Source organism: Trichosurus vulpecula, chromosome 1, assembly GCF_011100635.1.
Source record: "Trichosurus vulpecula isolate mTriVul1 chromosome 1, mTriVul1.pri, whole genome shotgun sequence".
In the NCBI taxonomy this organism is placed as follows: domain Eukaryota; kingdom Metazoa; phylum Chordata; class Mammalia; order Diprotodontia; family Phalangeridae; genus Trichosurus; species Trichosurus vulpecula.
In genome coordinates, this window is record NC_050573.1 from 207,738,844 (window position 1) to 207,755,486 (window position 16,643).

Sequence of the window (16,643 nt, forward strand, 5' to 3'; positions counted from 1 at the left end):
TATGATGCAAAAGAAGACTGTGATGATGGTGGTGATGATGATGGTGGTGATCATTGCCTGGGTGTGATGTGATTGTCATGGTGGGGATGGTGATTTCGAGACGGTGAAAGCTAGAGCGAGCGAGCGGGAGCCGAAGGAAGGGTTGATTCGCTTGTAGCTGCTGTGTGGGTTCGGATTCTGCCCCAACCCCCACCCCGCCCCCCTCCTGACTCCATCCTCTCCCCCACCACTGGAAGTCCTCCCGAATCTAAATGGAATTAGTGGAGATCGGAGTCCCTGGCGTAAGGAACAGACATGATACATGGACGCAGTTTGTTTCACAGTGAGTACCTTTCTCCTGGCGAATAGTTAGCCCCCTCCAGTTTTCCTTCCGTCCCTTTTCTCCTCCCTCCTTTTGGAAAGCGCAGGTGGATGCAGCGCAACCTCTCTCCAACCGGACCCCGCAGTAGCGCTGGAGTCTCTGGGGCAGATGTAAACTTTCTGTATTGCAGTATAATTGAAGAGGGGCTAGCGGGGAAGGTGGGGGGGGGGGGGAGCGGTGAACAATAATTAGTTAGTATTTTCGCCTGGTACTGAAATGAAAAAAAAATAGTCTTTTTTGTGTGTGTGGGGATGGCGGGGGGTGAGGGGGGATTAAGGTTAGGGAAGTAAAAAGGGTTGTAGAAACCTTTGAGTTCATGAATAGTCCGTAGTTTAAGGGTTGTAGTTTAAGGGTTGTGCGTGGGTTAGAAAAAGCTTTGGGGGAAGTGGGGGTGATGGGAAGTGGGGGTTATGTTATGAGAGGTTAGGACGATAAGAAATCCCCCCCCCCCTTTTCCATTATGTCAGAGTATTTTCCTCCACCACTGATGTTCTTTCACGATAGCTACTTTAATGTACACCAAAAACATCGTGTTGGGTTGAGGAAAAAGCACCAAACTCAACTACTCTGAATTCACTTGCGTTTTGGTCGGAAAACATCTAATGCTGTTTTTAAATGTGATTTTATGAACTGTGTTTGCCGGCGGGGTGGGGGGGGGTGTATATCTAAGAGAAAACATCTTAAAGCTAGACGAAGAAGGCAGTGTTGGTGGCATATCCTAATTCTCTGTCAACCTGTATATAGAGAGGATAACTGTCAAAATAAAGGAAGGTTTCTTATACTCTTCCTGAGTAGTGCAGTTGAAGGTCTGCTAGTACATTAATGATGACACATTCCATAATATACAAATGGGAAGCATAGTAAAGATTCTTTGGCAAAGGAAGCACTCAACTTGAAGAGGTGGTTGCATGTGTGTGTGTGTGTGTGTGTGTTTATATATACATTTATGTATGCAGACATATGCATTCAGGTTTACCTCAGGATGTGCTCAAAGTACTGATTTTTCTCATTTAGAAAATACTGAAAGGGCCTAATCCATTCTAAGAACAGATGGCCTGATCACAACCTTTTTTTTTTTGAGGAAATCTCTGTTCAGATTAAAGCTATACAAAACAACAGTTCACAACAACATAGTTTATATATCACCTCTAGTGTCCAAAACAAAGCCCATGTTTCTTGACCTTTTCTTTAAGAACCTGTTTCCAAGGTAAAACCTCATGTGACAAGCTCCAGGGAGAGGTTTTCATGGTAGACTATATCCTCTTTCCCAAAATCACTTTTACATACATACATACATATATATGTAAAAATTGACTCTCAGAATAATTAATTTATAATAGCAATTTTCATCTAAAAAAACTATATATCCATAATTTTGTTGCAATACACAACAGAATCTGAATGTTTACCCTTAAGTCTTAAGGAATTAATTTTTATAGCTTCTTAAATTGTGGGGATCCCAGTGGTTTTGTATGTTGATATATTTTTATAATGCTGGCTAAAATGCCTCACAACCAAATTAATCTCCTTCCTCTCCCTTGTCTTTCTCCTCCCTCTCTCCAACTCCTTTTTCCTTAAGGATTTGACCCTAGGGATTTCTCTTCTGAATTACGAGTTGTTGTTGTTGTTGTTGTTTTGTTACTGCATATTTGGACCAAGAATATATACTTCTTTTTCCCTCATTTTTAGGTGCCAGTATAGTCATAGTAGTTTAGAAATTCAGAATGTCCTATTGTAATACTTAAATTGAAATAGTTAGGATAACAGGTTTTCTGCTAGTATTCAATTTCTTTAGAATGTTGGATGCTACCCACAGTCAACACATATTAACTTCAAAAATAGGGAGTCCAAACTTTTCTTAGTTTTCTAAGTCTGTCTTTTTTCTAGGTCCCTTGTAGATTTTTTTTTAAAGTAGCAACAAAACTGATTGGTTATGATATTTTCTTATCTTTTTATTTTATTATAGTAAGATGGGTCATAATACTTTAATCACTATAAACCTAATTTTATCTGTCCTTGATTATTTCTGTTTATTTGTTTCAGTTGTAGCAAGTCTAATCATCCTACATTCATCTGGGGCTACCAAAAAGGGAATAGGTAAGTTTTTTAAAAGGATAAAAAGTACTGCAAATTCCTGACAATTTTCCCAATTCTATCCATATCCTAAATGCTTTGTTATGATAAGAACCTGAAATTGTGCACAAATGCTTGCCTTTCCTTAAGGACAGCTCACAGCTTAATTACAAAATAAGGACTGAAACAAAAGTAGTTGTATCTATTTTAGTCCCCCCCAAAATTGAATGATGGCTCTATTTTGCAGACAAGCAAACCACTTCAGAAGCACAGAAATCAGTGCAGTGTGGAAATTGGACAAAACATGCCAATGGAGGTATCTTCACTTCTCCCAATTACCCAAGCAAGTACCCTCCAGACAGAGAGTGCATCTACATCATAGAAGGTAAAAACAGAGGAAAATATGATGGAAAAACTCTAAGCCTGAATTTCTTGTTTAATAACACTTTATGTACAATTTCTTTTATAGCTCTTAAAAAGATTGAGTTTACACTCACTTGAGTGTAATTAGATTGAGTGCATCAGATTGAGTTTACACTAGGTGTGTTAAGAAACTGGGAGAATGTGCCTAAAAGTTGATAATCACAGATTTAGAGCTGGAAGGGACTCTAATGGAAATTAAGTCAAATCTTTAATTAGCCTGGCACATAGTAGGTGCTTAATAAATATTGGTTGACTTATTGGAACCTTGGTAAGTTAAGTGATTTGCCCAGAGTAACCCAGCTAGCAAGTGTCTGTGGCATAATTTCAATCCAGGTCTTCCTGACTAAAGTTCAGCAGTCTATTCCCTACATGCCTCTAAATAAATTAGAATGAGTAATGAATGTCAAATGAAAATAGGCAACTCTATTTTTTACATTGATTTCATTGATTGAATTAGTAGTTAATATTTACCTGACAGATATTATCATGTCATTTGACAACCATTTTAAGCATTTTTATAAACTGATAGATAATACTGAATTCATCTTATAAACAATGGAAAACAGAATGATGTAAAAATCGAAGAAAATTATGTATATTGTCAAAGAACACTTTGTAAAACATAGTATAGCTGAGAGAACATTAGACTAGAAATCATCAGTCCATCCATGCTAGTCCTGAATATCATTAATTAGCTCCATGCACTTTTGAATCAGGCTCAGTTTCCTCCTGCACAAAAGAGAGGACTGTATTGGAGGATCTGAAAGACTCTTTCCTAAATTTCTATATCATCCCAAACATTGGTCTGAAGCTTCATTTTTACTGGTTTGTACTAGTACTCCTGGTACTATGCTTCAATTTACAGCTAAGATTTCCAGGATTTGGCTGGCAGCTAAATTTGTCCAACCCACGTCTCATAAATGTTTCTAAGAATTTTCAAAGAGAGGTCAAAGACCTTCTACCTTACTTGAATTTTCCCTATTCTCTGTCTGAAAGTAGTGCTTAGATGTCTCCAGAATGCAAAATCCTTACTAAGAGTCAATGTCTGAGAATTAACATTTCTTACCTTACCTCATAAAGGCATTATACAGTCCTTATGGATGCAATACTGAAAACAGAACAAAAATTATGTTGAGTACACTGAAGAATATTTTCTGTGAAAAGTTATATGATAGTTGCATTGCCTATAAGCCTCAGATATATGCATTCTGAAGATCTTTGGGGAAAGTATGTTTCTATAGTCCAATGAACCTTCTGGAAGAAAGGGATTCCATCATAAATGGGTAGTGCTTTGAAAACCTTAATGTCCTATATCCAGAATTTTTTATTTTTTTGCAAACATTGGTTTGATCAAAGACCTATAGGGTATGATCATCATCAAATCATGGGGAAAATTGTTCTTAGCCTCATCATTAAGTTCAACATTCAGTAAGTGCTTCATTACATAGCAAACAACAACAACAACAAAAACAAAATAATCCCTTCCCTGGAGCTTATATTCTACAATTGGAGAGCAACAGGTACAAAGAAAAATAAACTTAAGGCCACTTCAGAGGAAAAGAACGCTACCAGCTAAGGGTAGTATCAGTAAAGGCTTCACAGAGGAAAAGCCATGCTTGATTTGAGCCTTGAAAAAAAGATTCTTAGTGGCAGAGATTAGAAGAAAGTTCATTCTAAGTATGGGAACAAATTCATAGATGTGGGAGATCAGATGTCTAGTTCAGGGAATAGTCCAATTTCTGTTGAATGTAGCATACATGAAGGGAAAGAAGCAAGCCTTTATTAAGTGCCTATTATGTGTCAGATACTATGCTAAGCACTTTACAATTATTATCACATTTGAGCCTCACAAATCCTGAGAGGTATATATTATTGTCCCCATTTCACAGTTGACAAAACTAAGGCTGATGGAGGTTAAGTGACTTGCCCAAGGTCATCTAGCTAATAAGTATCTATGGCTTGATTTGAACTCAGCCACAGAGTTCAAAGGCTTTCCTGTCTTCAAGTCCAGAACTTAATTCATTGTACCACCTAGATGCCTTCTGAAGACATGTATTGTGAAATATGAGAAAGTTCAAGGGACTCAAATGCTAGGCTGACTGCAGTTTGTCCAAAAGACAATAGGGAACCACTGAGGATTTAGGAGGAGGGAATTGACAATAATCAGAATTATACCATGACAAGTGTCTTTTTGCAGTTATGTAGAGGATGAGGGAAAAAGACTAGACACTCAGTGAGGAGGAAAGGGTGATGAGGGCCTGAACTAGGAAAGTAGTTGAGTAGGTGGAGAGGAAAGGAAGAATAGGTAGAAAACATGTTATTGGGGGATAGAAGTGACAATAATTTACAAGTAATTGAATATTTGAGAAATGGAGAGGAAAGAGTGAAGGATGACTCTTGAGATTATGAAACTGTGTGAGTAGGAGGATGGTAGTTCCCTTTATAGAAGTAAGAAAGTTTGGAGAAAGAGTTCATTAACGGGAAAAAGAAAATGATGTTCCTTTTTGGACATGTTAAGTTTGAGATTCTGATGAGTAGACAGAAATGTGGAACTGGATTTCAGAAGAGACACTAGGAAAATAGAAAGACAGTTGGATTGTTCTGGAAGTCATCTGCTTAGAGATGATCTTTAAACTCTTGGAAGTTTTTATATCAACAAGGTAGAGAGCACAGAATGAATAGAAGAGGATCTGTGAAAGAACCTTGAAAGACACAAATATTTAGGTCCCTGGAGATGAATGAGGTTCCATGAAGGATAGGCAAAATTCCTCAATAGGAATCGTCAGATAATGCTAGATATATCTAGTTGGAGAATCAGAATATAGTCATCATGGTAACCAAACAGACAACATCCAATAGGAAGGAAGTACACAACAGCATCAAAAGCATTAGAGAGGTAAAGGAGCATTTACAGTAAGAAAAGACTGTTGGACTTAGTTGAGATTATTGGTGAATTTGGAGAGAGAACAATTCAGAGTTTATCTAATATTCAGAGAATGGTTCATTTCACAACTGTTTACCAAATTTAGTATTTATGGACTGCTTGCTTGAACTTAAAGTATACTATTCAATCAGTCAAATAGCATTTATTAAGTGCTTACTAGGTCAAAAGTAATACAATCTTCTTTTCTAATAACTAGATATTGACGTTAATAAAGGATTAAGCAAGAATACACAAAATTTTGTACAGAAAATTACAAATTCATAGAAGACAGGACATAATGTCTTCAAAAATGTAAAAGCACCTCTAATTCTTTATTCATTTCCATAGAGTAAATTAGAATTTAATATATGTTGGAAAGTATAATGATATTTTTTCCAATTAAACAAGTCAAACTATTAAAGTCAACAAATATCAAGCATCTACTGAATTCTAAGTTCTGTGCTAGATACTGAGTATATAAATTTTAATAAACATTAAAACCCTGTGTCCAAGGAGTTTCATTTACTGGGAGTAACTGGTTATATATGTTTGGAACAAAGAGGAATAATTGAGACAAAGTGATCTAAGGAAATTTGAAGGAGAGGAAAATTTTCAGTTGGGAAGAATTAAGAAATTTTTTATGGAGTAGGTGGAAACAAAGATGAACCTTGAAGTAAGATCAGGATTCTGAAAGACAGAGATAAGGAGGAAATGAATTCCAGGCATACAGAATTCAAGTAGTTAAATTCACATACCTTCAAGTAATGGAGTAGGAATACACTATGGTGTATGTCATGATGATACATCATTTATACATTGCAAGGAATTTCCTGTCAATTTTACATTCTATTTCTACCCCAGCTCAGTCATAGGAAATCACTGGGGCATCCGATTGGATTTGTGTTTGTGAGTTGTTTGTGAGTGATGTTTTTCTTATTTCTTTGTATGTGTGTGGTGGCGGTAATTAAGTACACTTTTTGAAAATGTCTCCTTTTCACTATTTGAAATCCAAACAATTATTACTATTCTGTCATCTTCCCTCTTTGCCTTAAATTTGGGGTTTCAATGCAAAATAGAAGCTGATTTCATATACAAATTTACTTGTGACATCATATCCAGTAAGTAATGGGAGTGACAAGCTGCAGAGGACTATCTACAGAGTGAAAATACATAATTTTTGTATTTTCCTCATGAATTTATTTTGCAAGACAAACGATGCCATGAATTCCATATAAATAAATAGCATCTTATGCCATTGATAATGCAATTTTTTAAAATAATAAGCATGACACGGCATACAAGCAAGCACTTTTAAAATATTTTTCTCAGAGAAGGTCAGTGTGTTAAATTTTTCAAGGTACTATATTATATTGAAACAAAATTCTTTTAGCATAGGCAGGTTTTGAGATTTAAACCTGCAAACTTATGTTTTTCAGGCTTAGATATACTCATTGGTAACTTTCAGATTATCTACTATACATCATTTAGCTGACAGCCATAAATTTAAGATGCTGATTTACTATGAGGATCTGATCAAAGCACATTCAACTTTTTGAAATAACAATATATAACCTTTTTCCTTCATAATTTAGTTTGTTATCATCATTGCGTAAAGTTCCAAGGGCAGAATGAATTATCAATCAAACATTACAAGTTAAAACTAGATTTTAGAAAACAGTTTAATCAATAAATGATAAAGTCTTTGGCCTAAGTGGCACATTGGATAGAACCTTGGGCCTGAATTCAAATCCAGCCTCAGATACTTACTAGCTATATAACCTTGAGCAACTCATTCACCTGTCTGCCTCAGTTTCCTCAATGGTACAATGGGGATAATAATAGCACCTACCTCCCAGGGATATTGTGAGGATCATATGAGATAACATTTGTAAAGTACTTAGGATAATGCCTGGCATATAATAGACAGTAAATGCTTATTCTCTTCTTTTTCCCTTTCTGTGCCCCTTCAACATCATACAAATATATATATATATATACATATATATATATATAAACATACATACATACATACATACATTCATACATATAATAGTCCTTGTCTTATGCAGCCCCATTCCACTTCCACATTTGTAGTGGCAAAAGGGCTCTAAGAGAGGGGTAGAGAATGCTAAGTGAATCCAAAGAAATTAACTTGCATAATCAACTACTACTAATAATAATTTATTGTACCTATAGAAAAACACTTTATAAATATTTTCTCATTTCATCTTCACAAAAATACTAGGAGGCCCAGTTTCATAAATGAGGAAACTGAAATAGATAGAAGTTAAGAGACCTAGTCACATAACTAAATAGTGTCTGGGGCTGGATTTCAACTCAGGTCTTCCACACTCCAGGTCTAATTGTCTGCATTGAACCACTTAGTTACCACATGGGCCACACATCAATTGAAATTTCAAAATATTATTATTTGATATTTGATACTACATTGAAAGAATTCTATTTTTCTTCATTTAAATACTCTCTACGCCAAAATAAATGACAAACCTTTACATTTCTTCTCTTCAATACTTCTTACTTTCCTATAAATCCATCACAGAAAATTGCTGTATTACTGAAGGCTCTGAAGATTTTTCCTTGTTCTTTTAGCACATTGAGGGTAATCATGTACCAGTACGTTAAGTATTTATTCATTTCTTCCAATAGTGCATCAGTTCATTCATCATTAATGGGAATTGTATGTTAAAGGGTAATAATAGGTAAATGTTTTTAAAACTGTGGGTTTTAGCACTTTCTTCTTCCCACTTTTAGCTACTAAGTTATTGCAGAATATTATTGCAGAAGGAGGAAGGGGATCACATAACCAGAGGATGTAGTGCCAATATTTACATACATACATGTTCACATAGTGACTATACACAGTGGCCAACTTTACCAATACTTAAACTAGTCTTCATTTAAGAGATGCACAGTTCATCTTTGAGCCAAGATTCAATATTATTCTAGCTCAGCTGGACCTGCCAGAGATATTGTTCTGCTAAAACAACTTGAAAGGGGCAGCTAGATGGTTCAGTTAGTAGAGCACTGGCACTGGAGTCAGGAGGACCTGAGTTCAAATATGGCGTCAGACACTTGCCACATTTACTAGCTGTGTGACCTTGGGCAAATCACTTAACCCCAATTGCCCTGTCTTCCCCCCTCCAAAATAAATAAATAAAACAGCTTGATAATAAACAGTCATTCCCATGCCACGATGGGGAATTGAAGTAGGACTTCAGTGAAAATTGAACATATAGGGAATGATAGGGGCAAAGGAGAGAAATTTGAGGAAGGTAAGGAAACTTTTAGGTGGGGAAAATCAGGAAAGCCTTCATGGAGAAGGTGACACTGAAATTGAACCTTAAAATAAGATCAAGACTCTTAAAGACAGAAACAAGGAAGAGAATGTATAGCAGGCATGGAATTCAAGAAGGTTAGATATGATCATTAAAAATGTTCAAAGTGAATATTATTGATAATTCTCGTGAATTTCATCTTGAATTTTCCTAAAATAAGAAAAAAAATGTATGTTTGATTAAGTCAAGAGAAAATTCTAAAATTTTATGGTTTTATCAGTAAATCTGGTTTGGGATATATTGTAGTTTTTTTGTATATATAGATTGATCAGGACCAGTTACTACCTGCATATACAAACAGCTAAGTTATCTTAAAGTTTCCTCAGAATCTTCTATCTGGGAAAAGTGGTGAAAATGTCCAGCAAAAAAGTATGACACTTCATTGACACATCCTTTTTTAAATATATGTTCTGGAGCATCTTCATTTAAAAACATTTCCAAAGTAAATAAGCCAAGCAGGGATTATTTCTGTTTTGTCACCCGAGTATAGAGTGTATCATCTGGCCCAGAGTATAGGTATTTCAGAATGTTGAATGAATGACAATCTTTTGGCCTAATTTACAGGGTGTGTGTTGGGGATGAGAGTGAAGAAAATGAAGAGGCACTATGACATAGTAAAATTGTTGAAGTTCCAGCAGAGTTCCGAAATGACAGTAGAATGGTTAAATATGGCATTACTTAGTAGGCCATTCTTATCTGACTTTGCTAAGATTAAAAACAGACTAATAAACTGCCTAGCTGAAACAATAAATAAAACTAAATGAATACCAATCCATTTCACTAGTGTCTTAATCTAACCAAATATAGGGACTGAAAATAGGGTGCAAGATACCGCCTATATACATGATGACAAAAGTAATTTTTGTTGGTTTCATGCCAGGGACCTAAATATTTGCAGGCATATGGATAATAGATCTATTCAAGGATTTGGACATTGTCTAGTCAAGTGGAGAGTTAATTTTCAAGGAGTTAACACAGATGTAAGGGCCTTATGTTTACTAAATGTGAGACAGCAATATAAAGCTATCCTTAGCTACATTTTACCTCCTGACATTGGCATTGCTCTGCTCGTGCCACTAACTCTGTTAATTCACTTATTGAATATAAAGCAACTGTTTCCTAAGCATAACAAGTCTTTCAGCACAGATGTCATTTAAAAAAAATTCATAGGGTTATAGTATCACAGATTTCAATCAGGATTATAATATCATGGATTTAGACCTAGAAAGAATGTTAGAAGTCACCAAGTTCAACCACTTCATTTTACAGCTGAAGAACTGAGAAACAGAGGAATTAAGTGACTTGCCCAAGGTAACATGGCAGCACATAGTAAAGTCAGGATTTGAATTTGGGCACTCTGACTTTAAAATAACCACTCTTTCCATTATACCATTCTCTTTTTTTCCCTTTTTCAAACTATTCATAATATTCAATAGGTAGCACATTTATTTTTTCTTATTTATATTGCACTATTTATAATAAAGTTCATCATTCGTAGTGGTGATAATGACAAATAAATACTTTGCACTTCATAGTGATACTTTCATTGCTGGATCTTGATGATGCTTTGTTAACAAGCTGCGATTACTATTACCATCCTCACCCCCATTTACTGTTGAAGATAGTGTTGCACAGAAGTAAGTAATGTGCAGTTTAGTGGGGTGAATTCAACACTAGTTGAATTATTTTAATGTCCCTTATACATTGTGATCAATACATCAATAAAATCATCATCATCATCATCATCATCATTTTCTTTTCCTCCTCGTCCCCCTCCTCCTTCCTCTACTTCTTCATCATCAAATCGTCTTGTGCGATGGGCATCCAATGACTTTTATGGAATTTTTCACCCACTTAAGGGTAGTAAAGCAGAGGCCTGACTGATTTTGAACCTGAGGACTACAAATATGAAACTCATTTACTCTAGTTCAGGCCTTACCTCTTTTTTCTGAGGTATTCCCATCTCTACTTGAATGTCCTATTGGAATTTTAAATTCAACACTTCCAAAAGGGAACTCATAATCTCTCCCCCTAAGAATTCACCCCGATTCCAAACTTCTCTGTATCTATTAAGGGTACCACCATCCATCTAGTGTCTTAGATACAAAACTTCAAGTCATGCTCTACTCTTCTTTTTTCCAGTTGCTAAGTTTTGTCAATTTTATTTCTACCACATATTTCTTTCATTTACCTCATTTTTCCCCTTCATGGTCCTCATTGCCTCTTAAATCCTATACTATTTAAATACTTTCCTAATTGATCTCTTTATCTCCACAGTCTCCCCATTTCTATCTGTCATTCATCCAGTTGCCAAATTAATCTTAAAGCATAGCTTGTAATATATAAATCCCCTGTTCAAAAGCTTCAGTTACTTCCTATTACCTCTAGTTTAAAAAACAAATTCCTTAGTTTGCCATTTAAAGTTCTTAACCATGTTGTTTTAGTCTACCTTTTCAAGGTTACTTCTCACTATTCCCCTTTAAACACTCTATGGCCCAGGCAAACTGCCATGTCAGCTATCTCTTAAACTAAGAATTCCATCTCTTGCATTTGTACTTTTGCATAGAATATCCCCCAGCCTGGAATGCACGCCCTCTTCTCCTTTGTTTCCTAAAATCTCAAGGCTCCATTCATGTACTGCCTCTAATGGTGACCTCTCCTGATCCTCTTCATTGTCATTGCGTTCTTTCTTCTCAAATTATGTGTAATATTGTAACAATAATGTTGTTAGCAGCTGTTGTGAAGGTGAAAGACCAACAAGACCAACAACTGCACACAAGAGGGCTGATAGCACAGGTCCTTTGATACACTTTTCTAAGGAAAGCAACTTTAAAGAGTTAACAATCTCAGTTTAATTAAACATACATATACCATTCACTTAGTTCAGGGGAAAAAGTCAGCACCCTGAACTTCAGAGCAAACACAAACAGAAATTACAAGCATACATTATACAAACGAGCAAACACACAGAAATCAACAGACAGGCCTCTATCTGTCTGACCAGGGAATTACATAGTTACCAGAGAGAGAGGCACCAACATCTGGGTTTTCAAAGATGGGGGCTCTCCAATGGCTACCCACAGTCTCGTCTGGCCAAATCACCAGCACTCTTCCAATGAGTGTGCCCCCAAAACAAAATAACAATCTCAGATCTTATATATATGTCTCAGGGCCCTGGGGGACTTGATTATCTCAGTGCTGAGAAAACCATGAAAAACAAGTCAATGACTTGCTAAAGGAGACCTAAAAAAATACTGAAGAAAATAACACCTTAAAAATAGACTAACTTAAATGGCAAAAGAGGTCCAAAAGACCACTGAAGAAAACACTACCTTAAAAATTAGATTGGAGCAAATGGAAGTTAGTGACTCTAAGAGAAATCAAGATATTATAAAACAGAAAGAAAGGAATGACTTTTTCCATTTGGCTAATTCTGCCTTTCAAGGCATTCTTCTCCTCATTGGCTTTTTGGTTTTCTTGCATCACTCTCATTTCTCTTCCCAATTTTTCCTCTACTTCTCTTACTTGCTTTTCCAAATCCCTTTTGAGCTCTTCCATGGCCTGAGACCAATTCATACTTTTCTTGGAGGTTTTTGATGTAGGCTCTTTGACTTTGTTGACTTCTTCTGGCTGTATGTTTTGGTCTTTTTTGTCACAAAAAAAAGATTCCAAAGTCCAAGTCTGAATCTGAGACTATTTTTGCTGCCTGTTTATGTTCCTAGCCAACTTCTTTGCCCCCTGAGCTTTTTGTTGGGGTACAACTGCTTGTAGAGTACAGAGTACTTAGTCCTAGGCTTGAGGGGCTGCACTGCTATTTTCAGAGCTACTTCTATACAGCAAGCTCTGCCACACCAGTGCACCTTCTCCCCCAAGAACTGCCAACCAGGATTGCTGCCTAGATCCAGGCAAGGCAAAGCAGGCTTTGCACTCCCATTCTAATCTGCCACTTAATTCCTCCCACCAGGTGGGCCTGGGGCTAGAAGCAACTGCAGCTGTAGCTCTGGAAGCAGCCTTAGAGCTGCACCACTCCCGCTGCTCCTGGGGCTGTGAACTCCTTTCACTCAGTCCCCCTGCAGCTTTTCCCACTAACCTTCTCTGTTGTCTTTGGTATTTGTGGGTTGAGATGTCTGGTAACTGCCACAGCTCACTGACTCAGGGTGCTAAGCCTGTTCTGCCTAGCTCCCTGTCTGTTAGATCCTGGTGTTGCCCATGCTGGCCTCTGCTCTGCTCCACTCCCAGATCCATGCAATAGACCCTTCCCAGTGACCATCCAGGCTGTCCTAGGCTGGATCCCTGCTTCCATTTGCTATTTCGTGGGTTCTGCAGCTCTAGAATTTGTTCAGAGCCATTTTTATAGGTGTTTGGAGGGACCTGGGGGGGGAGCTTAAGCAAGTCCCTGCTTTCCAGCCGCCACCTTGGCTCTGCCCCTTAGGTAGCACATTTATAAAGCACCTACCATTCCATTCAGGAATGGTGCTAAACATTAAAAAACAAAACAAAACAAAACAAACAAAACCAAAAAAAACCTCTTATTTTATCTTCACAATAACTCTGACAGGTTATTACCCCCATTTTTACAGATGAAGAAGTCAAAACAGAGGTTAAGAGACTTGCCCAATAATACATTACCATAAAGGGTTAAATTTGAATTCTGGTCTTCCTGACTCTGGGCCTAGCACTCTAACCTGTACCACTTAGGTGACTGTTCAAGGAGATCAGTAATTCACCAATTTGTTCAACAGTGTCTACTGAGTACCTACTATGTACAAGGTGCTATCCTAGAGGCCAGAGGATTCAAAGACAATATTAAAAATAATCCCTGTTCTCATGAGAGGCACATAATTCAATCAGTATTTCCTGAGCATATACTATAGGCCTAGTACTTTGCTAAATAGTGGTGGTTGACTCAAAAACGGATGTTACTAATCACTGCATAAGAATCCCCATGGGTATTTTTGAATTCCTTTTAAAACATAATTTCATCTATGCCTTATTGTATATTTATTTTATTAAATATTTCCCAATTACATTTTAATTGGCTGTGACCAGCATTCAAGGATGCTGCTGGTAGCATGTTTAACACCTGTGTGTTAGAAGATACAAGATTCGAATGGGCAAGTATGTAAAAACCCATTTGAGCAGGGGTAAAGAGCTATGAGGAAAAACTTTATAAAGTGACAGCTGAGTTGAGATTTAAAGGAAGCTAAGGACTCTTAAGAAGTGGAGGTGAGGAAGGAGTTCGTAAGTGAATTAGCAGTTTAGTCATTGGGAGGTGAGAATGATGGAGAAAAGGACAAGGGAAAAAGTGATAGGTGCAGTTCTTGGAAATATGAACACATGATTTCTAGTTGTGCTGCTGTTCGCAAATATTTATCTTTTTGGAGGCACATTTTAGTTGCACTTGATTTTAGTAGTCTACATGTAGATGTGAGTTCTAAGAATGCTTGGAATGTTTAGAGGTTTTTGTTTTTATTTTTTTTTTGTTTTGAATTTTAATTTAATTATGAAATAAAGGGAAAATGGCTCATTTTTAACCTTTATTTTCAAGAATTCTATATGACTGAAAGGATTTCAATTTCTATTTCCTTTAGCTTTTGTTGTCAATCATTTGGGTTTATATCATGGGGATTGCAACAGCTACTTATTTTTACAACATGTTAAAACCAATATTTTCTAGCAACTATGAAATCCTCATGTTGGTACTTCTGTGAGAGATTATTAGATTAACAAGATAAAAGCATTGAGTCTTAGATATTAGAAGTCTTCAGAAAAATAGTCTAAATATAATTGATGAATGGACTGTTTATTTAAGGTACATTCTGGGGTGTGCTGGCAAGTCCTTAATTGACTCTCTGTATAAAAATGCATGCACAATTGACTGTCAAGTTTAGTTTGCATTATTATATTTCCTTTATCACTTTCTTAAGCCTAGACAATAACCAAATAATGTATCATGCCCTGATTTTTAACACTCCTGATTTCTGAATTGTGGATGTTCCCATTGGAAATTTAACAATCAGCTTTCTAGGACCAAAAGGGCAGCTTCTAGTACACCATTGGCATACATCTCAGAATGTTCTGAAGTTCTGCACCTGATTCCTAATCAAACATGAAATTATTGATTTCTGAAGAGATTTCATATGTATTGAATGACCAAGGATTCACCTTCACAAAAATGTCTTTCTATTCTTGAGAAAGTACTATGTCAATCAGAAGAATAGTTTATACTCTAATGTAACAGAAGTATAAAGTGATTTCATAATATGATAATTTTGTCACCTTTGAAATAAAAGATTAGAAACATTATCAAGTTCTTTAAAATTCTTATATTATTATGAAAAGGACAAAAACATACTTAATTAGAAAATGGCCACTTCATTCTATTGCTTTCATATCCCTTTGCATATTTGAATAGCTAATAAAAAAGGCTTAGCTTTCACTTCACATTTGGATCCTCTAGAGTGGTAATGTCAAGGGAAAAACATAGAGGGTGCTGACATGGATTCCTTTATTATGTTTCCCTTATTATTGCAAAGCTCTTTAACAATGATACACCTGGTTACCCATCAACTATTTTGGAGAATAGAGTGAAGAAATGAGGACAAGATGGAGAAGGCGGAACAGGAGGGAATAATGTATATGTTTTCAGAAGTGAGGGAAGTACAAGCAAGGACTCTATTCTGTCTCCGTGAAGCATTGCTCTACAAGAAAAATAAAATATATATTCTTATTTATTTTCTTTGCATACTATTCCATAGGAGCAGAGACTGAAGTCATGAAATTGAAACTAGAATTCTTGATTTTGTTCTATTTAAGAGAACATGTTTGAAAAGAAGCACGACCAATCAAACCCCAATCAAAGGATTTTTTCTTGAGATAATTATCCATAAAGTAAAAAAATAAAATATGAATTCAGTGATTCTCATAAAAATATCAGCTGTCATGATTTGACACTGCCATTACTTCTGGATGCTATCTTAGTTCTCCATTTATTTTCACAGTCAAAGTTCTAGAATGACGGGTGTGCATCTATGATCTCCATTTCTTCATTTTTTTTTCCCCTTTGGCCAACCATATGCCACTATCTTCAATCATTTGTTCTTCCTTTAGTTTCAAAGATACTGGACAGTGTCCATACTCCTTCTACCTCTCCAAATATATTTTATTTCTTTCATTTGTTGATATATTTTCTTTCTGCCAGCCACAATTCTGAGTGTTCTTCAGTTCAGTTTTTGACACTCTGCTTTTTTTTTTCATCCCCTCTGTGCTAAAACATTACATCATGTCATAGGACATACATACAGTGTGAAATAGTTAATATATTTTTGAAGTAGAAATAATGGTAAATAGTTTAACAAATTATGTCTTTCCAAACTTGTTTAAAATATACTTTCTTTTCTAAAACCTTGACTTTCTCATAAATCCAGAAAGCATGACTGCCATAGATATAACAGAATCTTAGAGCTGAAAGAAGCCTTAGAAATCAAATCTATCACTATCTTTGTAA

The 16,643-nt window shown here is 36.1% G+C and overlaps 1 protein-coding gene across 1 annotated transcript in view; it reads left to right on the top strand.

Moving 5' to 3' along the window:
- Positions 1-294: 294 nt before the first annotated feature.
- NETO1 (neuropilin and tolloid like 1) overlaps positions 295-16,643 on the top strand; it is a 209,494-nt gene continuing 193,145 nt past the window's right edge. The window contains exons 1-3 of the mRNA XM_036742188.1: positions 295-322; positions 2,405-2,458; positions 2,682-2,819. Of these exons, the coding sequence (XP_036598083.1) occupies positions 295-322; positions 2,405-2,458; positions 2,682-2,819 (220 nt within the window). The remainder of the gene's footprint in view (positions 323-2,404; positions 2,459-2,681; positions 2,820-16,643) is intronic.